Source organism: Scyliorhinus torazame, chromosome 25 (assembly GCF_047496885.1).
Source record: "Scyliorhinus torazame isolate Kashiwa2021f chromosome 25, sScyTor2.1, whole genome shotgun sequence".
NCBI lineage: Eukaryota > Metazoa > Chordata > Chondrichthyes > Carcharhiniformes > Scyliorhinidae > Scyliorhinus > Scyliorhinus torazame.
Genome location: NC_092731.1, coordinates 30,457,506 through 30,482,921, shown reverse-complemented (window position 1 = coordinate 30,482,921; position 25,416 = coordinate 30,457,506). Strand labels below are relative to the sequence as shown.

Here is a 25,416-nt window from a genome sequence, read left to right as displayed (position 1 = left end):
ACGCCTTTCAAGGCTCAAGAATAACCTACTACAGTAAAAATATTGATATTTCAGGTACCTTAATTACTGTATTACTTATTAATAATGTACATCTTACTGAATATAAAGCTATGTGTAGTCCTACACTTCCTGTCAGGTTATTTCTCTTTTTTAAAAATCATTCCATCTCGTTCTTCCACACCCTCACTGGCCAGCCGTGCACTTTGCAGCTGGGATCAACAGCATTTAAAATCGCCCAACACATTAACTGAGAAATGGCTCCAAAAGCTTGTTTTTGCAGCTGACTTCAAGACAGGACTGTGGTAGTATCAGGTATTGCAGTACCCGAGAGGCTGTAGACCATTGGGTAAGCCTAGCGGCTTACCATTGGCTGTTTGGTATGTGGCTCCGCCCTGACAGGCAGGGTATAAGATCAGGTGCAGTCCCAGCAGGCCTCATTCTGTACCGAAGCTGCTGGGGAACAGATCTAGTCTATTAAAGCCTTCAGTTATGATACAACCTCGTCTTTGAGTTTAATTGATCGCGCATCAAGGACATTGCAGTTTTGCCTAACTACTCATTAGATGAACACATTGGTGACATTGCCGTTTTTCGGGAGGGATAACTGGTTGCACCAGTAACGCGATATAACGTTGTTCTTAACTTACACTCGTAAATGGAGTGTAAAGCAAAACAACATTTCGGTAACTGAATCTTAAATCAATATCCACAAGGCTCAACAGATTGAACCCAGATTTATAAATACATTATTTCCTCACTATTGGTGAATGCCGCAATGTCTTACTGTGGAAATGGTGACGTTTAATCTTTACAGTAATGTCATAATATAGTTTCGCATTCATTCAGCAGACTCATTAGAGTTCGCTGTCAGAAGCAGCACACACCACCAATAGAGTTAAGCTAGCAGGGTTAGATATCTATAGGCATAAACAGCCATTTTCTTTTTAATTAAGGGGCAATTTAGCGTGGCCAATCCCCCTACCCTGCACAACTTTGGGTTGTGTGTGTTGGGGGGGGGGGGGGGGCGGGTGGGAGACGGACCCACGCAGACATGGGGAGAATGAAAAACAGCCACTGACTATGCACAGGACTCTTTCCAGTGCCAATTTCAGAGGATTGAAGCCATTCCTTTTATGTAGGCCGAAGTAGCTAATTAGTAAAATAAACACAAGAACATTTTTGATAACACTTTGGAGGACCATATCCAGGCAAGATAACCTCGACAAACAGGTGGAGCGCTAACATGACCAAAACGGCATTGAAATGGTTTCTTCAAATTAGCATGCCAATGTGTGCATTTATTTTGGTTACAAACTGGAATTAAGAAAGAAATCAGCAACACCCAATTCAGGTCAGAGAATATTGCTGAGAGTGATTTGAGCTGGGAGCCTAAACAACATTCCAGAAGAAACTTTCAACTCGACTATCTGGGGCTGCAGTTTAACTGTGAACAGACTGTTCTACTACACTGCGCCACTCCATCCTGGACATTACAGAAAAACAGAATGACATTCAGATACATGGTTCTAAAAGGGCGAACAAAATGATTTGTAATTGGAATAACCCACGTACCTGTGCGAGCTTCATCATCATGTGTGCGAAGATATGAAGAAAACCAACAACTGCATCCCACAATCTGCTATGAGCGAGGCTCTGCTGGTTACCAGTACATGGACCCTATAACAGAGTTTGATATAAACGTAACTCGCATCAAGTCCAATTGACACTCTAATGGAGTCCTTGGCCTCCCATGGTATTTTGGCAATGTTAATAACCAATTGATAAGAACTTATTCACTTGAAGTATTTTAAAATAAGAACATAGGGTCATTGATGGACAGTTAGAAACAACACACAAAAGGCATGCTGAGATTGAAAGGGAGAAAATGTGACTTTACTGGAGCAGAGATTACGTTTAATATTGGATCGAGATTTTAATGATGGTTGACACTTTATTACCTGAATATATTCAGTCAGACTGTTAAACACTTGTTTAGCCACTGCCATGGCCTTGGAGAAGTTCCTTTTCCCAGGTTCATCAACAACATCTTTCCCAGAGTAGTACCAATAGAAATCACTGACAGATTCCTAGGCCAGACAGAGACAATAGGGAAACATCATTTCACAAATCTAAACTATTCTCCCTTCTTTATGAATGGGTGGCAGACTTTCCTGAGAATGGAAAAATACATCTACCGATCTCTTTTCTATAGATTCAAGATAAAATCCATGTAAACGGTTTCCCTTTTGAGTTTATTTGTTGCAATTATGGGCTGGACTCTCCGGCCTCCCAGCTGCATGTTTCTCGGCACCGCGCTATTTGCTGGCCATGGGCTTCTCTCCTCCTGCTGCTTGTCAATGGGATTTCCCATTGAAGCCACCCCACAACACCGGGAAACCCGCGGACAGGGGTGCACTGCCAGCAGGAACAGGGAATCCCAATGGTCAGAGAATTCCGGCCTATGTGTAGCTATGCACATGGCACCAAATAGGGTATATGCTACATTTAACGGACTGAGACTGGATTGTTACGCATTTTCTCATTATAATCTTCAGCCAAATACAAGCACCCCGAGCTTCAAAAAGCAAAAGATGTTCGTACCTGTAGGCGAAGCAGGTAGTCGACGGTGGAAATAATGATGTTGATGGTCGTTGTGTTACCTGTTTGAGTTCTAAGGTAATTTTGAAAATCTGAAATTAAAATGCATATTCAGTGTTAGTGCAGCCCTGCCTTAAGAGTAACATTTCTTTAGCATCCTCACAAATGTAAGAAGCTATGAGTTTTGTACGGACCTCAAGTGCACAGAAAGCAATTTTCACCCCTTTCTAGTCAATGCACCGAAAATCTTTACATTGTCGTCACAGGTCGTACAATATGGGGTAGGATTTTAAGCACAGTGAGCGATCAGTGCTCGCCATCCCGAGAGCTGGCGCTTAACGGGCAGCCGCTGACTCGCTAACTCCCACTGCCATTTGAAGCTCACTTGAGGGCCTTAATAATAATAATCTTTATTGTCACAAGTAGGCTTACCAACACAGCAATTAAGGTACTGTGAAAATCCCCTAGTCACCACATTCCGGCGCCTGTTCGGGTACACAGAGGGAGAATTCAGAATGTCCAAATTTACCTAACAGCACGTCTTTCAGGACTTGTGGGAGGAAACTGGAGCCCCGGGATGAAACCCACCCAAACACGGGGAGAACGTGCTGACAGTGACCCAAGCGGGAATCAAACCTGGGTCCCTGGTGCTATGAAGCAACAGTGTTAACCACTGTGCTACCGTGTCACCCAGGTGAGTGGGCAGGTGGGGAATAACATTCTGCTCATGGATACGAAATAACAAAAAAGAATAAAATTGTAAACTGCATTCTTAATCATATATATCCCTCATGAATGTTGTTATAAACATGGGCAAATAGTAAATAAAGTGACCTACGAGCATTAGTTGCTTCAGAATTAATTGTATTTTTAATTGAATGTTAAAATTTAGGGAGCAAAGAAGCTAACTGAATAAAGTTGGATGAGCATTGGGACATGAATACAATTGCAACTGGATTTATTTATCATTCCTGTTCTTTATCACAACATCACAACGGTGACTCCATTTCAAATATACTTCATTGGCTATCGAGTGCTTTGTACATTGTTAGGACACGGTGATAAAATGTAAAAAAATAAGAAATCCACTAATTGGGAATGAGTTCTGGTGGCTGTAGGTTTGAAGGAAAAATTAGCAATTCTTTTAAGATGAAAAAGAGACATGGACTGAGTTCATAGAACGGAGGCCTTGACATGCTGATTAGCACAGCACCGCTGCAGGCAAGTGCTTACTTAAGGCAGGTTTGGTAACAATGGAGGATGTGGTGGATTTCACGTTTACACGCTAAAACAAGAGCTCCTGTAATAAAGCGATGGGCGGAAAATTCACTCCAAGTTTAGATCAGTGCTTTTCAAACATCCACAGTTTACCGTTTAAAAAAAAATGTTTATTCTCCTCCTTTTTCACATTTTCTCCCGAATTTACACCCACCAACAATAAACAGCAACAGATAGGTCAATCCCCATATCAATAACAGCGATCCCATCCTCCCACCAAACATCAGCCCGAACGTTTACATAAACAAATGACAAAAAGGAATCAGAGATTACCCATAGCGATCCTTAATATACACAGCCCCCCCCCCCCCCCCAATGTTCGATGTTATCCAGTTCTTGAAAGTGCACAATAAATAGTGCCCGTGACTTGTAGAACCCCTCCGAGCTTCCCCTCAGTTCGAACTTATCCTTCTCAAGGGTCAAGTATTCCAACAGGTGTCTCCCCCCCCCCCCCCCCCGCCCCGCGGCAGGGCGGAGAGGCTGCTCTCCATCCCAGCAGGAGCCACCTTTGGGCGATCAACGAGGCAAAGGCTACGATATCTGCCTCCGCACCCGTTTCCAACCCTGGCTGGTCCGACACACGAATATGGCCTCGCGGGGACCTGGGTCCAGTTTCACGCCCACCACCTTGGAAATTACCCTAAAAGCCTGCTTCCAGTACTCCCCTAGCTTGGGACAGAACCAGAACATGTGAACGTGATTAGCGGCCCACGGCACCCCCTCCTCCATCCCACCTCCCTGGCTCAAATCTGTGGTTCCCCCGATTCGGCATTTCTCTTGACCTTGCCCCCAACCTGAAGTGTTGACGAAACTGCCTCCAGATTTTCAATGAAGCTATTATTGTCCACAGTTTACTGTTGCTGGGATTTTAGTAACCTTGCATTGATATAATCTGTTCAATAATTAGACATAGTTTAATAGGCACATGGTGGCCCAGTGGTTAGCACCGCTGCATCTCAGTACCAAGGACCCAGGTTCGATTCCGGCCTTGGGTGACTGTCTGTGTGGAGTTTTCATGTTCTCCTCGTGTCTGCGAGGGTTTCATCCGGGTACTCTGGTTTCCCCCCCCAGTCCAAAGATGTGCATGTCGGTAGACTGGCTGTGCTAAATTGCCCTTTAGTGTCCAAAATTAGGTGGGGTTATGGGGATAGGGGAGTGGGCCTTGGTAGGGTGCTCTTTCAGAGGTTGTGATGATGTGGAGATGCCGGCATTGGACTGGGGTGAGCACAGCAAGAAGTCTTACAACACCAGGTTAAAGTCCAACCGGTTTGTTTCTAATCACTAGCTTTCGGAGCACTGCTCCTTCCTCAGGTGAAACCTCCTTTCAGAGGTTGACACAGACTCGATGGGCCGAATGGCCTCCTTCTGTACTGTAGTGATTCTATGATAAAGCTCCACAATGCATTGAATATTTGGTGAAATTTTAAAAGGTTGTTGAATTAGCTAAAAATATGACTTCAATGATTTTCCATCATCTTCGCACTTATTTTGGATTAAACTTTTCACTACTTCACTTTTGTTTCCAGTATCGTTGAAACTAATTTTTAAATTTAAAATGAGGGCATTTAAAAGTTTATTGGAGAAACATATGGATGATAATGGCATAGTGTAGGTTAGATGGCTTTTGTTTCGGTGCAACATCGTGGGCCGAAGGGCCTGTACTGCACTGTATTGTTCTATGTTCTATGTTCTATGTTCTAAAAGTAAATTACTGCAGATGCTGGAATCTGAATCTGGCCTTTCACACCTTTTGTCCTCTCTGGGGACTGCCATTAACACTCCTTCCCCATGGTTTCTGTGGCTATAAGCACCCGGTTTCCCTGGGTTTCTGTGGCTATGACTCATCTTTCATTCTGACCCTACAGTATAAATAATTCCCACTTTCTCTGTTTTAGAGCTTTGACAAAGAGTCACCTGGACTCAAAACGTTCACTCTTTTCTCTCCCTACAAATGCTGCCAGACCTGCCAGGATTTTCCAGCATTTTCTCTTTGGGAAACTAATTTTTATTTAATGAGAAGGAACACTTAGACCAGATTTTTTCCCCCTGAATTAATCAAATGCTCGGAAAACACTTTCTCAAATGCCTATGATTTGAATATGAATTCCAAAGCAAAATATTTTCTACCTGTATGCTACGTAGGAAACTATAAAAACAATTGGGTGGGGGGGGGGGGTTGAATTTTATGCAGGGCTGTGGCCCCCGACCCCAGGTTACAGCAGGGAAGAGCCTGCCTCCGCATTGCTAGTTTGTCCACAACCGTTTGGTTGGCTCGAGACAGGATTTGCACCTCCACCGTAGAGGAAGTCCCACCTCCAAGAGCTGCCGGCAAATACAATTTCTAGCAGCACCCCCAGATGCAGTGGACATTGCTGGGAATACAAGCAGTCCCTTGGGAACCCATGTTATGGAGCAGGACATTTACATGCCACACAGAGAATAACTCCGGGATCCTGCACAGTGGCGTAGCAAATGTCAAGGGTGAAATATACCATGCTGATTACCGAGTATATCATTTTAGTATTCCAACTCTCAGTCTAGAATACAGCTGCATCTTCAACTCCAATAACTTTGACTCCACCGCTTTGCCCTGATAGGTTAAGTCAAGGAATTATTTTTTAAAAAAATTGTTTTTTAAAAATAAATTTAGAGTACCCAATTCATTTTTTCCAATGAAGGGGCAATTTAGCGTGGCCAGCCCACCTAGCCTGGTTGTGGAGGCGAAACGGGGAGAATGTGCAAAATTCACACGCACAGTGACCCAGAGATCCTACCAACTGTCCTGGCTTGAGACAATTCACACCTTTTTAACCTTGGGGGTTACCCCTCTCTCTGGATCTGTAAAGACTTAATTACCTGCAAATGCTCACATTCAAAGCATTGTCTTGCATCTTTGACTATATGTTTCTGGAACATACGAGGCCGTGGAATGCCCTACCTGGTGCAACATCGTGGGCCGAAGGGCCTGTACTGCGCTGTATCGTTCTATGTTCTATACCTCTTCATTCACCTGAGGAAGGAGCAGCGCTCCGAAAGCTAGTGATTAGAAACAAACCGGTTGGACTTTAACCTGGTGTTGTAAGACTTCTTACTGTGCTCACCCCAGTCCAACGCCGGCATCTCCACATCATCATCTTCATTATGGTAGTTATGCTTAATTTGAGCCAGGCGGGGGTGATCTTCCGTTTAATTTTGTCTCTCTCCTGTAGTTTAGCAGCCATTTCTGATTGCTACATTCCACTGGCAAACAAAGTAGGAACTGCAATGGTTTTGGGAGGTACTGCCGAAGGAGCCTTAGCTAGTTGCTACAGTGCATTTTGTAGATGGTACACACTGCTGTCACTGTGCATCGTTGATGCAGGCAGTCAATGTTGAAGGTCTTGAATTAAGGGGTGGTTTTGTCAAGCTTCTGTCAAGTGTTTTTGGAGTTGCACTCATCCAGTCAATGAGGAGCACTCCATCGCACTCCTGATTTGTACATTGCAGATGGACAGGCCTCTGGGGACTCAGGAGGCTAGTTCCTTTCCTGAGAATTCCCAGCCTCCACCTTGCTCTTGTAGGCACAGTATTTATATGGCTGGTCCAGTTCAACTTATGGTTAATAGTGACCCGAGGATGTTGGTGCTGGGGGATTCAGCAATAATAATCTATATATATTTTAAAAAAATTTAATTACCCAATTCTTCATTTCCCAATTAAGGGGCAATTTAACATGGCCAATCCACCTACCCTGCACATCTTTGGGTTGTGGGGGTGAAACCCACATAGACAGGGGGAGAATGTGCAAACTCCACACGGACAGTGACCCGGGATCAAACCCAGGTCCTCGGCGCCGTGAGGCAGCAGTGCTAACCACTGCACTATCATGCCACCCTTGCAATGGTACTATCTTTGAAAGTCAAGGGGAGGTGGTTCTATATTCTCTTGTATGAGATGGGCGTTGCCTAACACTTGTGTGGTATGAATGTTATTTGTCACTTATCAGCTGAAGCCTGGATGGTGTCCAGGTCTTGCTACTTGCAGGCAAGCGAAGGGAACTGCTTCATTATCTGAAGAGTTGAAATGGTGCTGAAAGCTCATCTGCGACCACCCCCACTTCTGACCTTATGATGGAGGGGAGGTCATTGATGAAGCAACGGAAGATGGCTGGACCTCGGACAATGGCTGGCAGTAATGTCCTGGGGCTGAGATGATTGGCCTCCAACAACTACAACCATCTTCTTTCGTGCTAGGTGTGACTCCAATCAGTGGAAAGTCTACCCGGTTCCCACTGACTTCAATCTTATCAGGGCTCCTTGATGTCACACTCAATCGAGTACTGCTTTGATGTCAAGGATAGCCACTCTCACCTTCTTTCAGGAACTCTGGAAGGAGGGTAAACGTGACTGTCCTTGACATCTAGGCAGCTTCTGTCCATGTTTGAATGGAGGCCATCATGAGATCTGGGATTGAGCGGCCTTCGAGAAACCCAAAATGACTGGTGGTGGCCAGGATATTGGTGAATGCTCTGAGAGAACACTACTGATGACATGTTCCATCATTTTAATAATGTTTGAGAGAAGGCTGACGAGGCAGTAACTGGCCGGTTTGGATTTGTCCTGCTTTTATGGACAGGACATATCTGGTCAATTTTCCACTTTGACTGACAGGTGCCAGCATTCAGCTCTACTGGAACAGGTTGGCGAGGGGCGTCGATCGTTTCAGTACAAGACTTCAGTACGACAGTGGGAGTGTTGCGGGAGCCCATAGCCTGTGCTCAATCCTGTATGCTCCAGCCATTTCTGGATAATAATTAGTAAACTGAATGGCTCAAGGATGGCGTGTATGATTGCGGAAGCCTCCGGAGGTGGCTGTGATTTGCCTCGTCTTTTACGCTTCACGTGCTGGCCCCGTCATCATTGAGGATGGGGATGTTTGTGAAGCCGCTTCGCCTTCCCATTAATTGTTTAATCATCCATCACCCTTCATAACTGGTTATAAGAGGACTGCAATGGCAATTATTTGATCTGCTGGTTATGGGCGAGAGTAGATCGGCCTATAGTATGCTGCTTCTGCCAAGTGGCAAGCATGCAGCCCTTTGCTAAAGCTTTGCCAGGTTATCATCTCATTTTTAGGTATGCCTGGTGCTGTTCCTGACATGCTCCGCTGCACTCTTATTGAAATAGGGGTTGTCCCCTCGTTAGATGGTAAAATGAGGGTAATGCCAGAACATGAGGTTCTGCAGTTGAATACAAACCTGATGGCCCACAGTGCTTCATGGATGGCCAGCATTGAGCAACATCTGTGGTGCTGCCACACAACATAATGGGTGTCTGTAGGAATGCATAATCTAGAACTGTATGGTACAGCACGAGAATGGTGTTCAAATGGCAATTAGACAACAAAAGAATTGGTATTGGCAGGACGAGCACATAGAATCATAGATACCTCCAGTGCAGGAGGCGGCCATTTGGCCCATCGGGTCTGCACCGACCCTCTGAAAGAGCACCCCACCCAGGCCCACTCCCCCACCCGAACCTCGTCACAACGGAGGGCAGAAACAGGATTTAAATCAAGCAATTCTATTTGGTTTCAATTCTTACCTGGCACCAGGTTTCACTTCACGGTGAGGAGCTCAGGCTTCTAAGTGAGTGAGGCAAGAGCCTCATTGAAGATGCTAACTGGGGTTATATGCTGTACACAGGAACCCAATGGAATAGCATACTGACCGAGTGGGTGCAGACTTGTGCGGGCACCTCATTCAGTAAAACATTTTGACGAAGGAGCATACGCCCTAGAAATGAAGTTCAATACTTATTCTTGTGGTGCCAAAGGAGCAGGAAAGCTGTGCAGGGCCGAGCACCACAAAGAAAGTCTGGGCTGCTGCGGCACCAGGTTCATCCGCATTCCTGACCCTGCCATATAATCCCCCCATGACTTCCTTGTGCGCCAAGTCGGTGAGCTGTAAACCATCCACTTTGCCAGCCAGCTTTCTCTTTTCCGTTAACCGGCCAGAGGTAAATGACCCAAGGTAGTTAACGTCATAGAATCATAGAATTTACAGTGCAGAAGGAGGCCATTCGGCCCATCGAGTCTGCACCCGACCTTACAAAAAGCACCCTCCTGAAACCCACGTATCTACCCTATCCCCGTAACCTCCACTTAACATTTTTTGAACACTAAGGGCAATTTAGCATGTCCAGTCCACCTAACCCGCACATCTTTGGACTGTGGGAGGAAACTGGAGCACCCGGAGGAAATCCACGCAGACACGGGGAGAAGGTGCAGACTCCGCATAGACAGTGACCCAGCCGGGAATTGGATCTTCCAGAGACTCTTGTGTCGGAAACCTGCTAGGTCTTCCAATGCTCTGCAGATAGTTAAAACTCCCAGCCTGATTCAGACTTTGCTCAACTCCAGTTTCCCCTGACGACTACAACTCAAGTCAGTCATCAGTCTGATCACCAGCAACTAATTTCTTATTTTGTATCACGCCTGATCCAGAACTGTCAACTCCGTGCAAAATGTGGTATACCTTGAAAAGTGCCATGTTTCAAACTTACTACAAACAAGAGAACATTTCCCCATGAAATTCAACCTTTAAATAATTAAACACTTGTTTACATGTGAGGAGGTGGTTTGTGGGGCAGCGGGTTAGCGCCCCTGCCTCTCAGCCAGAAACTCTGGGTTCGGATCCTGCCCAGGATTTGACGGCCAAGGAAGGTGCATTGGTGATGCGGTCAAACAGGGCGAGTGCGTCAACCTGCAAAATCCTTCCAAACACGCCGCCAATGGTTGGCGATATAGAATCATGGAATTCACAGTGCAGAAGGAGGCCACTCGGCCCATCAAGACTGCCCCGGCCCTTGGAAAGAGCACCCTACTTAAGCCCACACCTCCACCCTACCCCGTAACCCCACCTAACCTTTTTGGACACTAAAGGGCAATTTGTCATGGCCAATCCACCTAACCTGCACATCTTTGGACTGTGGGAGGAAACTAGAGCACCTGGAGGAAACCCACGCAGGCACGGGGTGAACGGTTAGGTGGATTGGCCATGATAAATTGCCCTTAGTGTCCATAAAGGTGGGGTTAGTTGGGGTTACTGGGGATAGGGTGGAGGTGCGGGCTTCTACAGGGTGCTCTTTCCAAGAGCCGTGCAGACTCGGTGGGCCGAATGGCCTCCTTCTGCACTGTAAATTCTATGGTTTCTATAAGCGTGCAGATAGTGACCCAGACAGGAATAGCGGGTGAGACTCCCGGTCAGACATGCTTCACGTGGAATGGCTCCCCCTCCGACTATAAACGCCTGGCGACAGACTAGCGGCCTGTCCTCGGAATTACTAGCTTTGGGAACAGACAAAGCTTTATCTTGGTGCACCATTTGGGGCGGGAAGAGAATTGTAATGGAAATTATACCCGAGGTAGAAATGTGTAGCTTTTTGTATACAAAAGTATTTTCTAAAAGAATGGAGGTGTTTAGAATGTGGAAACACAAATATTACATACCATTATTGTGTCCTTCACAGAGCAACTGGAGGAATCTGAAAAGATCTTGTGTAAATTCATCGTCCGACATCACCTTCTCACCTACACAGAAAGGCAAATTATTATCCTGCAGCAGAAACATGGCACATAAGAAATTATCATTTCTTTTACGCAGGATATTGTTAGTACTGATTGTGCAGAGTTGTTATAACTGCTTCAATATCAAACCATAGAAATGTATGTAGTGACTACATTGTTGAAGTGAAACTAAAAAAAAAAACTAACCTACCCACAGAATTATCAAAAGAGTTGGGCACCATTTTGTCCAACCCACACTCTCTCTTTAGACAGTTACCTTTGCAGCTGGTAGGAGAAGCAATTGGAATGCAAGTAACTCTTTAGTATTACCTTGCTCCTAGTGTCAGACAGGGATCAGAGAAAGAGAAAACGTCACACAGAACAACAGACGTGAAGAGGTGCAGAACTTGCCCTGGGGTTTTCCTGCTTGTCCATCGTAACTTCAGCAGAGGAGTCACAGAGATTCCAGTTGAGTGGGGGATTCCTCCACGCCAGTCCACCTTGGGCCACACCACCAAAAATTGCAAGTTTAAATGGAGCTGCCACAATGGCTTCATGGGCCAGCACACTAATTTTGAGCCGGCGGAGAGACCCGGGCCACTACCCCCGCGTAGAATGTTCACATGTCGGTGAGCGTTCAAGGTTTCTTGGTTGTTTGGTCTTGGACCTCAATCGTGTGAGAACAGCTCACAAGGAGACCCAAGAGGTAAGGCGGGGGACAAACGGGGGCATTATAGCTTTAGAGGCTGAGGGAGAATTTCAAGCAGCGGGAGAGGGGGAGTTTCATAATTGTTGGGAGGGTCAGGGAGAAAGTGGGGAAGGGATATTGAAGCAGGAGATGGGGGTAGGGTGGAGGGAAAGGGAGATACAAAGTTTTGGGTTGGGATGAGTGATAACAGGCTGGACAGTCTGGATTTTGGAACGGAGGGTGAAGGACAGTGGATGGTGAGCCCAGAGGTCAGGGCCCAGAAGGAGAGGGGGGGGGGGGGGGGTGGTGAGGGAATCTCGAGGCCGGATGTAGTGGTGAGTGCAAAGTGGAGTCGAGAGGAATATTTATGGTCATCCCAGATCCATATTCAGAGGCGAGTAATTGTCCTCTTTATTTTGTTGAATGTTGTCAATGGTGGGGCTGGCATCAGTGCAAACCAATCTTAGCTCAGGGACCTCAAGCAGGTGTGATGTGACAGTACCTTTAAGAAATGGATGTTGAAGCAATGTACCTTTAAGGAATGGAGATGATAAGTATTACTGAAGTGATGTCAGAGGTTGGGAGGAGCTGAGCTCACTTCTGCTTTTGGTTTCAGTTGGAGAAAGCAGCTTGGATGTGTCTGTGTGTGTCCAGAGAGCTGCAGGAAGAAAAGCAAGGTGCTGGAGCTGAAGTCAACCATGCTGATATATCTCTGCCATCCAACAGAAAATATATATATTCTGTGACCTGGTGTGTTACTGTTTTGAAGGTTTGAAGCCTTTTGGATGTTTGAAGGAACATTTTGAGGAATTATTTAGTGTTGTATTATTTTCGGGGTTATCTTTGAAATAAGGGGTGTTAAGAGATCCAATGTTTATTTAATAGGTTAATTTGAGTTCATGGAATAAACATTGTTTTGTTTTAAAAACCACGTGTCCATATTAGGGGTGATAATGATGCCCCCAGTGGAGGGGGAGGCAGAGATAGTGGCGACAATGGACGCAGAGAAGGCATTTGATAGGGTGGAGTGGGAGTATTTATGGGAAGTGTTAAGGAGGTTTGGGTTTGGGAACGGGTTTATTAGCTGGGTTAGACTTCTTTATGGGGCTCCAACGGCAAGCGTAGTTACAGGTCGACATAGATCGGAGTATTTCCGACTATATAGGGGAACAAGACAGGGATGCCCGCTGTCTCCATTGTTGTTCGCGTTGGCAATTGAACCTCTGGCCATGGCGTTGAGAGACTCCAGGAAATGGAGAGGGGTGATTAGAGGGGGAGAAGAACACCGAGTCTCGTTATACGCGGATGACCTATTGTTATACGTGTCAGACCCAGCGGGGGGGATGATAGAGGTTATGCAAATTTTGAGGGGGTTCGAGGAATTCACGGGGTATAGGCTAAACATGGGGAAGAGTGAATTATTTGTGATACATCCAGGGGACCAGAGTAGAGAGATAGAAGGCTTGCCGCTAAGGAAAGTGGAAAGAAACTTCCGAAACCTGAGGATTCAGATCGCTAGGAGCTGGGGAACCTTGCACAGACTTAATCTGACACGGCTGGTAGAACAAATGGAGGAGGACTTCAAGAGGTGGGACATGCAGCCTCTATCGCTGGCGGGCAGGGTGCAAGCAATTAAGATGATGGTCCTCCCGAGGTTCTTATTTGTATTTCAATGTCTCCCTATATTAATCACCAAGACCTTCTGTAATAAAATAGACAGGAGCATCACGAGCTTCGTGTGGGCAGGGAAAGTCCCGAGAGTAAGGAGGGGGTTCCTTCAGCGTAGTAGGGACAGAGGAGGATTGGCACTACCGAACTTGGGCGATTACTATTGGGCCGCCAATGTGGCAATGATACGTAGATGGATGATGGAGGGTGAGGGAGCGGCGTGGAAAAGACTGGAGAGAAAGTCCTGTAAAGGGACGAGTTTAGAGGCGCTGGTGACGGCGCCGCTACCGATCTCACCTAAAAGGTTTACCACGAACCCGGTGGTGGCGGCAACATTGAATATCTGGGGACAGTGGAGGCGACAGAGAGGGGTGCGGGGAGCCCTGGTGGGGTCCCCAATCAGGAACAACCATAGGTTCGCCCCAGGAAGAATGGATGGAGGATTTCAGAGCTGGTTCCAGTTGGGAATTAGGAGGGTGGGAGATTTATTTATAGATGGGACTTTTGCGAGCTTGGGAGCATTGGAGGAAAAGTATAAGTTGCCCCGGGGAAATTTCTTGAGATATATGCAGGTGAGGGCGTTTACTAGACAACAGGTGAGGGGATTTCCGTTGCTCCCGACACAGGGGATACAGGACAGGGTGCTTTCAGGGGTGTGGGTCGGAGAGGGCAAGGTGTCAGAGATTTATCGAGAGATGAGGGAAGTGGGGGAGGAGTCGGTGGGCGAACTAAAAGGAAAGTGGGAAGAAGAATTAGGGGAGGAGATAGAGGAGGGTATGTGGGCTGATGCCCTAAGCAGGGTGAATTCCTCTTCCTCATGCGCCAGGCTTAGCCTGATTCAATTTAAGGTGCTACATAGAGCACACATAACGGGAGCAAGATTGAGCAGGTTCTTTGGAGTGGAGGACAAATGTGGGAGGTGTGGCGGGAGCCCGGCAAACCACGCACATATGTTTTGGGCGTGCCCGGCACTGGAAGGGTATTGGAAGGGAGTGACGGGAGTGATTTCGCAGGTGGTGAAGGCCCGGGTCAAACCAGGCTGGAGGTTAGCTCTATTTGGAGTTGCGGAAGAGCCGGGAGTGCAGGAGGCGAAAGAGGCTGACGTTGTGGCCTTTGCGTCCCTCGTAGCCCGGCGTAGGATCCTACTCATGTGGAAGGAGGTGAAACCCCCCGGACTGGAGGCCTGGGTAAACGATATGGCGGGGTTCATTAAACTGGAGCAGATAGTTTGCCCTGAGAGGATCGGCTCAAGGGTTCACCAGGCGGTGGCAGCCATTTCTCGACTACCTATGGGAACGTTAGAGGGAAGACAGATGACCAGCAGCAGCAATCCAGGGGGAGGGGTGGGGGGGAGCGGGGGGGGTTTAGTTTAGTTTAGGTCAATAGATAAGGGGGTTTTGTTACTTGTGTATGGTTAAAAATTTCTGTATTCTTACTGTTGCGTTTGTTTTGTAAGAGGAAAAATTGTTGTTTGGGAAAAGAAATTTCAAAAAAATATATTAAAAAAAAACACGTGTCCATAATTGTAATACCACACCTAGGGAACAAGTCGCGTGCTTCAAAAGCAACAATCCATTAAAGGGAGAGGTTGGCTGAACTCCATGATACATTTGGGCGTTCTGAAAACACCTCGCCCATAACATAGGCAATAGGATTCCTATTTATATATGCAACTGGCTTCAAGTATGAACATAAGAACTAGGAGCAGGAGTAGGCCATCTGGCCCCTCGAGCCTGCTCCACCATTCAATGAGATCATGGCTGATCTTTTGTGGACTCAGCTCCACTTTCCGGCCCGAACACCATAACCCTTAATCCCTTTATTCTTCAAAAAACTATCTATCTTTATCTTAAAAACATTTAATGAAGGAGCCTCTACTGCTTCACTGGGCAAGGAATTCCATAGATTCACAACCCTTTGGGTGAAGACGTTTCTCCTAAGCTCAGTCCTAAATCTACTTCCCCTTATTTTGAGGCTATGCCCCCTAGTTCTGCTTTCACCCGCCAGTGGAAACAACCTGCCCACATCTATCCTGTCTATTCCCTTTATAACCTTATATGTTTCTATAAGATCCCCCCTCATCCTTCAAAATTCCAACGAGTACAGTTCTGGTCTACTCAACCTCTCCTCGTAATCCAACCCCTTCAGCTCTGGGATTAACCTAGTGAATCTCCTCTGCACACCCTCCAGTGCCAGTACGTCCTTTCTCAAGTAAGGAGACCAAAACTGAACACAATACTCCAGGTGTGGCCTCATTAACACCTTATACAATTGCAGCGGAACTCCCTAGTCTTAAACTCCATCCCTCTAGCAATGAAGGACAAAATTCCATTTACCTTCTTAATCACCTGTTGCACCTGTAAACCAACTTTTTGCGACTCATGCACTAGCACACCCTGGTCTCTCTGCACAGCAGCATGTTTTAATATTTTATCATTTAAATAATAATCCCTTTTGCTGTTATTCCTACCAAAATGGATAACCTCACATTTGTCAACATTGTATTCCATCTGCCAGACCCTAGCCCATTCACTTAGCCTATCCAAATCCCTCTGCAGACTTCCAGTATCCTCTGCACTTTTTGCTTTACCACTTATCTTAGTGTCATCTGCAAACTTGGACACGTTGCCCTTGGTCCCCAACTCCAAATCATCTATGTAAATTGTGAACAGTTGTGGGCCCAACACTGATCCCTGAGGGACACCACTAGCTACTGATTGCCAACCAGAGAAACACCCATTAATCCCCACTCTTTGCTTTCTATTAATTAACCAATCCTCTATCCATGCTACTACTTTCCCCTTAATGCCATGCGTCTTTATCTTATGCAGCAACCTTTTGTGTGGCACCTTGTCAAAGGCTTTCTGCAAATCCAGATATACCACATCCATTGGCTCCCCGTTATCTACCGCACTGTTAATGTCCGCAAAAGATTCCACTAAATTAGTTAGGCATGACCTGCCCTTTATGAACCCATGCTGCGTCTGCCCAATGGGACAGTTTCCATCCAGATGCCTCGCGATTTCTTCCTTGAAGATAAGATTCCAGCATCTTCCCTACTACCGTAGTTAAGCTCACTGGCCTATAATTACCCGCTTTCTGCCTACCTCTTTTTTTAAACAGTGGTGTCACGTTTGCTAATTTCGAATCCGCCGGGACCACCCCAGAGTCTAGTGAATTTTGGTAAATTATCACCAGTACATTTGCAATTTCCCTAGCCATCTCTTTTAGCACTCTGGGATGCATTCCATCAGGTCTAGGAGACTTGTCTACCTTTAGCTTGCCCATCACTACCTCCTTGGTGATAACAATCCTCTCAAGGTCCTCACCTGTCATAGCCTCATTTCCATCAGTCACTGGCATGTTATTTGTGTCTTCCACTGTGAAGACCGACCCAAAAAACCTGTTCAGTTCCTCAGCCATTTCCTCATCTCCCATCATTAAATCTCCCCTCTCATCCTCTAAAGATCCAATATTTACCTTAGCCACTCTTATGTTTTATTTATTTGTAGAAACTTTTACTATCTGTTTTTATATTCTGAGCAAGTTTACTCTCATAATCTATCTTACTCGTCTTTATATCTTTTTTAGTAGCTTTCTGTTGCCCCCTAAAGATTTCCCAGTCCTCTAGTCTCCCACTAATCTTTGCCACTTTGTATGTTTTTCCTTCAATTTGATACTCTCCCTTATTTCCTTAGATATCCATGGTCGATTTTCCCTCTTTTTACCGTCCTTCCTTTTTGTTGGTATAAACCTTTGCTGAGCACTGTGAAAAATGACTTGGAAGGTTCTCCACTGTTCCTCAACTGTTTCACCATAAAGTCTTTGTTCCCAGTCTACCTTAGCTAGTTCTTCTCTCATCCCATTGTAATCTCCTTTGTTTAAGCACAAAACACAAGTGCTTGATTTTACCTTCTCACCCTCCATCTGTATTTTAAATTCCACCATATTGTGATCGCTCCTTCCGAGAGGATCCCTAACTATGAGACCCTGAATCAATCCTGTCTCATTACACAGGAGAAGATCTAGGACTGCTTGTTTCCTTGTAGGTTCCATTACATACTGTTCTAGGAAACTATCGCGGATACATTCTATAAACTGCTCCTCAAGGCTGCCTTGACCGACCTGGTTAAACCAATCGACATGTAGATTAAAATCCCCCATGATAACTGCTGTACCATTTCTACATGCGTCAGTTATTTCTTTGTTTATTGCCTGCCCCACCATAATGTTACTATTTGGTGGCCTATAGATTACTCCTATCAGTGACTTTTTTGCCTTACTATTCCTGATTTCCACCCAAATGGATTCAACCTTATCCTCCATAGCACCGATGTCATCCCTTACTGTTGCCCGGATGTCATCCTTAAATAACAGAGCTACACCACCTCCCTTACCACCCACTCGGTCCTTCCGAAAAGTTTGATACCCTCGGATATTTAACTCCCAGTCGTGACCATCCTTTAACCATGTTTCAGTAATGGCCACTAAATCATAGTCGTTCACGATGATTTGCGCCATCAACTCATTTACCTTATTCCGAATACTACGAGCATTCAGGTAAAGTACATTTATGTTGTTTTTTTTTTAACCTCTGTTCTGAATCTTAACACCTCGATCAGTAACCTCTCCTAAGTTATATTTCCTCTTAACCATTCTCCTAATTTTCCTTGTCGTTGAACCCATATCTTCATGTAACAACCTGCCGCGTCGCTTACCATTAATATTTTCACTTCCCGTTTTATTTCTTTTAGTATTCCTGGTCCTATTCACTGAGCTCCCCTCAGTCACTGTACCTTATACTGTCGCCCTTTTTGATTTTTGACTATGGCTTCGCTGCCTTACACTTTCCCCCTTACTGCCTTTTATTTCTGTCCCTGTTTTACTACCTTCCAACTTCCTGCATCGGTTCTCATCCCCCTGCCACATTAGTTTAAACTCTCCCCAACAGCTCTAGCAAACACCCCCACCTAGGACATCGGTTCCAGTCTTGCCCAGGTGCAGACGGTCCGGTTTGTACTGGTCCCACCTCCCCCAGAACCGGTTCCAATGTCCCAGGAATTTGAATCCCTCCCACTTGCACCACCTCTCGAGCCACGCATTCATCCTCTCTATCCTGACATTCCTACTCCGACTAGCTCGTGGCACTGGTAGCAATCCTGAGATTACTACCTTTGAGGTCCTACTTTTTAGTTTAACTCCTAGCTCCCTAAATTCAGCTTGTAGGACCTCGTCCCGTTTTTTACCTATATCGTTGGTACCTATGTGCACCACGACAGCTGGCTGTTCACCCCCCTCCCTCCCAGAATTCCCTGCAGCCGCTCTGAGACATCCTTGACCCTTGCACCAGGGAGGCAACATACCATCCTGGAGTCTCGATTGCGTCCGCAGAACCGCCTGTCTATTCCCCTTACAATTGAGTCCCCTATCACTATAGCCCTGCCATTCTTCTTCCTGCCCAGCTGCGCAGCAGAGCCAGCCACGGTGCCATGAACCTGGCTGCTGCTGCTGCCTTCCCCTGTTGAGCCATCTCCCTCAACAGTATCCAAAGCGGTATATCTGTCTTACAGGGAGATGACCGCAGGGGACACCTGCACTGCCTTCCTCCTCTTGCTCTGTCTTTTGGTCACCCATTTTCTATCTCCCTCAGTACCTTTCACCTGCGGTGTGACCAACTCGCTAAACGTGCTATCCACGATGTCCTCAGCATCACGGATGCTCCAAAGTGAGTACATCCGCAGCTCCAGAGCCGTCAAGCGGTCTAACAGGAGCTGCAACTGGACACATTTCTTGCACGTGAAGTAGCCAGGGACAGTGGACGTGTCCCTGAGCTCCCACATCGCACACGAGGAGCATGACACGGGTCTGAGATCTCCTGCCATGTCTTAAACCTTCGGTTAACTTCAACAACTACAATTTCAACAAAAAAAAAACCAAAGAAAAAATAAATAAATATACCAATGAAAAGAAACAGAAAAACAGAAACACTACTTACCAGTCACTTACCAGGGATAAAAAGCACTTTCTCCCCACCCAGCTTCCAATTCCCACCTAGATTCAAATTCCCAAACTCACTCTTAGCTGTGTCTCACTCCTGGCTCTGTCTTCTCTGGCTCACTGGGAGAACTCACTGGGAGTGAGTTTACAAGTTGCTCTTTTTAAACTGTTCTGAATCGACTCCCCTCCCCTACCTGCTTTTAGATCAAGGTCGATTTAAGTGACTGACACTTAACTGCCAACCAGTTATGTGAGTGGGTGGGGCAGCCCTTGTTAACCCACACTGCACAATACTAGCTTAATTTAAATTAATTTAAACTCCTGAAATTTAAAAGGAGCTGCCTTACTGATTTAATTTAATGGATCTGATCTTAACCCAATCTGGTGGAGCAGTGTATTTTCAGTCAGAATGGACACATGGGTCCTGTTTGCTGATAAACAGGAGCTAAGCATCCTGATTTCTCCGTATCCTAGTTTGATTCCTGGCTTGTGCTGAATTTTTTGATCTCGACACGGGGTCGAGGCAAGATATTTATAAAGTCTGTGATTCCAGGTGAACGAGGAGGTGAAAAGTTTCAGTCAGTATTTCTGCTGCTGATGGCTGTTCCCCGATTACCTATTGCGAGAATGCACACATAGATATTAGATAGGGGAGACATCGGGCTGAGTTGCGATATCGCCAATGGGGCCACCCACAATCCAGTCTAGGCAATTGGGCAGAGTGGTGGAGGGTAGCGAACATCAGCGGAATGGACCTGATCATGGTCTTCAGGAGAAAACGGGGGGGGGGGGGGGGGGGGAGTAAACGGCAGTTTAAAAATCTAATCTAATTTTATTGATGAGTTGCACCCTTGTAATTTACAATCTAAGCCTCCCACCGTGAAGGCTGGTTAATTAACCCAGGTGTTGCCTGTCTGTCCGTCTTCATTGCACCAGTTTACAAGACTGATAGGTCGCTGTCGTGGAGAAGTAGATTATACACACAGCTCATTGGTGCATGCACAGTTTTCCTCTTTTACCGATCACATTAGCTTATCATTCACAAACACTTGCTCTATCTGACTGGAATTGTCACCATCTTGATATGTAGGTCAGCTATTAAGGTAAAGAACTAGAAGCCACACAGCAGGTACTGTTCTCACCAAAAGTAAACAGTGGGGTAAGGTTCACAAATACAGGTTTGAGAGGCTTTTGGGGAGGGGGAGGGGGTAAGTCAAATTCTCCACCACAAATCTGTGCACGTGTTATCTGACACAACTTTTCAGATGTTAACGGTATTCAACCCCAACAACAACTAGTGAATTAGTAATTTGTTTAGATGTACATATAGACATTTATACGAGGGGGTCTCGAAATGTGTGGGACAATTATATTCTTATGCTGTCGATGTTTAGAAATTAAGTGCCTTTCACTGCTGTGGCTTATGGTTACTGTTGTGACTCATCAGGTCATGTGGCTGATGATGCTATTTCAACCTCATGGATCTGTCGCTATCTTACTGGCTCCCTCACTCTCAGCGCATTGATTTCAAATTCTACAAATCCCTCACTCCAAGCTACCTCTACAGCGACTGACAGCTATAGATCCAGCTTTCAAATCCCCCTCTTCTGACTGGGGTACCATTCTTTGCTTCATGACCGGCGACAAGTCTTCAACGATGATGAGCGCAGGAATGTTTTTGAAACAAAATATCTCTGGCTACACCTCTCTCCCCACCCTGAAGGAGATCCAAAAACCTCTCTCCCGTTGATAGAGCCACCAAATGCCCAGCTGATCCGTCTCCCAATTACTTTTTCTAATCTGTAATAATTTTCTGGTGAGGAGATGGGACATGAAGGAGAAACAGTGCTCTACTGATGATGAAACTATACAATGAACACTGACTGGTTAACTGCTCCTCCCTCGTTTCTTCGTACATTAGCAACACTGATAATGTTAAGAAAAAAATCACTTCAATAAGAAAATGGGAAAAGAAAATCTGGGCAAAATTTTCATGAAGTGGAACTAATAATATCTTCTTGGTTCATAGAAGTAATAATAGACTGATCACTTAATGGCCATCATTCTTCAAGAAGAGATGTAACCCACGTAGAAAGGTTATCCAACCCATCTGGAAAATTAGAATAGCAGGCTTATTTATTTATACCTTTTGGGCCTAAAATCATGTGCAACCTCCACACCCATTGTTAGCTCTTCGACAGGAGGTGTTTATACAAGGTTTGAAGGTCAGACTACTCAAGTCTTACTTTCCTTATGACAGAATGAGCTAATTAAATGGTAGAAAAATATTTTTACCATTATTTTTTGGAAACGAAATGCAATATGCGTAGGTGCCAGCAATGGCCACTGCTCTAAACTGTGCTGCTGGGACGACAGAGCTGCCAGCCAGCAATGGAACCTGCTCCACAGATCGGGGGTGGAAGTCTTGCCTTGAGTCAATTCACTCCCTGTTACAGGAAGGTTCCTGAACGACTCTTTAATTTTGTGGGGAAGGAGGATTTTGGGGAACAAGGTGTCCTATAAAAGCCAGCCCTACATCGGAGGAGCTGCCTACAGGTAGTTCCAATGTCATAGGGAATGGGATATATGGGGTTCTTCAATTTGGAAGTATGATTACAACACACTCAAGTTGTGTTTACTTTTACTTCAGTTCTTCTACTCCAAAGTTACATCTCACCAATAGGAGCGCACAGCAATATGCTCATCCATCTGTATAGCTCTGCTATTATTAGGATGCAAGGAAAATCAAGGACAAGAAAAGGCTGTTTGACCAGTTTCCCTTGTACCTCAACTTATCCATTATAGAATCCATTCTGTATGTTCTTAAAGACCTACTGTCCTGCCTGTAAAAAAAAATCCTAATACACATTACTTTTGAGCCCTTTATCTACTCAAATTTAATTTCATAAATTTAAATTGCACTTTCCAATCCTGCTTTCTATCTTATCTAGACCATTTAATTTGTTTTGCATATGACTGATCCTTTTCCTTTGCTTATCTTTTTTTTTAAGACTATATTGTGGGCCGGATTCTCTGTTCCCCCAGCTGCGTGTGTCTTGCCGTCGGGATTCTCTCTTTTTGCTGCTGGTCAATGGGATATCCCATTAAAGACAGCCGGGAAATCTCAGGTGAGGGTGTGCTGCTGACGGGAACAGAGAATCCCGACGACCGAAGAATTAATGCCAGTTTCAGCATTGCCATGCCTTTCTCTTAGTGGATTTACTTTACACTGAGGACCCGGCACTAGCATCTCAAAACCTTCCAACATTTGTCTGTGTTTACCACGTGGTGGGGTCTACGCTGTCAGGAAATTTTAACATTGGCAGGACCAGAGTCAGCCAGGAAAGGCCCATTTAACAGCACTGTTAGCGATTTCCCCAGAAGGTTGGCATATCAGTAAAATTCACGTGGTATCTATTAATGTAAAAAGATCACTTTATAATTGAATACCGCACTGGGTTTAGTGTAGGATGTCAAACAGATAAAACATTTGGCGTGAGCTGGTATGTGAAGGAGAGGGCAAGGAAGTGAGGAAGGGTGTGCGATTGAGATATTTGAGGATGGACTGCATTGTTATTTTCCAGGAAACTTTAATGCGTGCATGTGCGACATACGAGTGTTCGTTGCTGCTTTGGAAAGGCTACAGGTGATTTGTGATCATCACGTTTGAAGTATTGACTATTTGTAGCTTGTGGCATGAGTCAGGCATGATTGCAAAGCAAAAATGTTCAGCGTACAGCAACTGGTCATTTGATAGACATATGGACGATAAGGGAATAGTGTAGATGGGCTTTAGAGTGGTTTCACAGGTCGGCGCAACATCGAGGGCCGAAGGGCCTGTACTGCGCTGTAATGTTCTATGTTCTACGTACTGCAGATGTTACGGGTTGGTGAACTGAAATTCCTGAGGCGATCCAGAAACCTGGACCATGTTTCTATCAGTATCAGCACAACATGCACCTTATTGTACTTGGGTGTTGTTTCTCTCGTAGCTGCGTGCCAAATAGATTTCATAACCTGGGGTTGCAAAAAAGTAGCTGAATAACAGGCACCTTGCCAAGTCCCTTCTTTAATCCCTTTATTTGGTGTAATGGGTGGTTTGAGTATTGCAGAGCCAACTGCTTATTCCTGCCAGCAATTATGGGGGATACATTTTGATTTCAACCGGGCATGGAAACATACCACAGCAATCTGGCTGCCCATGTTACACCTTGCTCAATTTTCAGCGACTTCAATGGAATGGACAATCAAACAGGGTGCCGAGCAAGTGGCTGATCCCTTTCAGTCCATTTCATGTCCTGGCCAAAAGTAGGGATTTCACCCCATTCCGATATCTCACAGAGCCGAAATTAACTGTGCTCCAGGTAGCAAACAGAAACGACTGTCAATAAGCACAAGATTAGTGGTCCAACGGGCCCTTTCCTGGTAAGTACCTCGTTTGATTTGACAACATTATTGCAGGATCTAGGCTCTCCCCTTTAGGGGGACTAGTTCAGTAGTGTAACCACCACGATAGTACTCTGCTCAAAATGGATCAGCCATTTCAGATAGCTAACTGTGGGATATAATGAATGAGCAATTCTATTTTTCCCAATTGCGAGCTACACTTGAAAATATATTAATGAGACAGCTACACAGATGGTTTGCACTCGCGTCATTTTCTTGAGATTCGCCAGTGATGGCAGGCTATCAAATGCAGCAGAAAAAGCAAGCACAATTATGTTTTTTTTCTGCCACTAAAATATTTGACTGCCATCATGCTAGTGATGTGAATTCGCTTTCTTCCAATACAAAAGCAGCTTTTAGAAGGCATACTAAAAGCTCCGGTTCGATCTGCAATTTGCTTAGTTTTTTTTTAAGGTGGAGGGATGCCAGGGTTACTAATGCAAAGAGGCTACCCCTTTTCTGTCTTTACCAGGCAACCCCCCGCCCCCCCCCCTGTTTTTGGTAAAGCAATGAGATAAACACAGCAGAAATGCGCTGACTTGCCACGAACACGACATTTGCACGAGCTGCTGGAATTAAATTAGCCTAAATTGAGCTTTCCTCCTTGGGTGAAAATTTAGCCCACTGTTTTTCAACAGTATTAAAATGAAGAAAAATCATAGCCACTCGACGTGAATGGGGATGAATTAGTTACAGACAGTAGTAATCATGGTTTTATGAGGTAAAATCTACTCTATGGAGAATGGATGAGTAGGTGAGTGAGAGTTCCAAAAATAAAAACACACAATGCAACAATCCTTTTACTGGCAATGCTCATCAACATACCAGAACTGTTTTGTTTGCCTTCTGAAAAATAGATTAACCAATAGGGGCGGTTAAACATAATTGACTACTGTACATTTGGTACTCATCAAATCATTTAAAAGTTACCGTCTTCTCACAAATGCTTTAAAATAACTTGATTGTTAATTTTAAGGCACGCACACACACAACTTGGCTGAGGTTATATATACACGCAGGTCACACCAAAAACTCTCACCTGGCAATGCACTGGATCTGGACATGTTCAAGATTATAAAAATGTACCAAGCAAAGTCAGAAACTCATTCGTTCAAAGTATTATTAAACATGCATTGCAGATCATAGTTAACCAAAAAAGCAACATCTGATCAAAACAATGAGATGGTGTTTTAAAA

General features: G+C 45.2%; 1 protein-coding gene across 10 annotated transcripts in view; it reads right to left on the bottom strand.

The window, feature by feature from the left end:
- Window positions 1-25,416, bottom strand: part of LOC140402452 (ryanodine receptor 1-like) — a 497,733-nt gene that overhangs the window by 72,689 nt on the left and 399,628 nt on the right. For 8 of the 10 annotated variants that reach the window (XM_072490242.1, XM_072490245.1, XM_072490244.1 and 5 more), the window contains 4 exons: window positions 11,365-11,445; window positions 2,602-2,690; window positions 1,959-2,087; window positions 1,573-1,677 (listed from right to left, as the gene is read on the bottom strand). In XM_072490242.1, coding sequence (XP_072346343.1) covers window positions 1,573-1,677; window positions 1,959-2,087; window positions 2,602-2,690; window positions 11,365-11,445 — 404 coding nt within the window. Of the gene's footprint in view, window positions 1-1,572; window positions 1,678-1,958; window positions 2,088-2,601; window positions 2,691-11,364; window positions 11,446-25,045; window positions 25,067-25,416 lie in introns of all 10 variants that reach the window. The other 2 variants (XM_072490240.1, XM_072490241.1) reach the window with 1 other exon arrangement.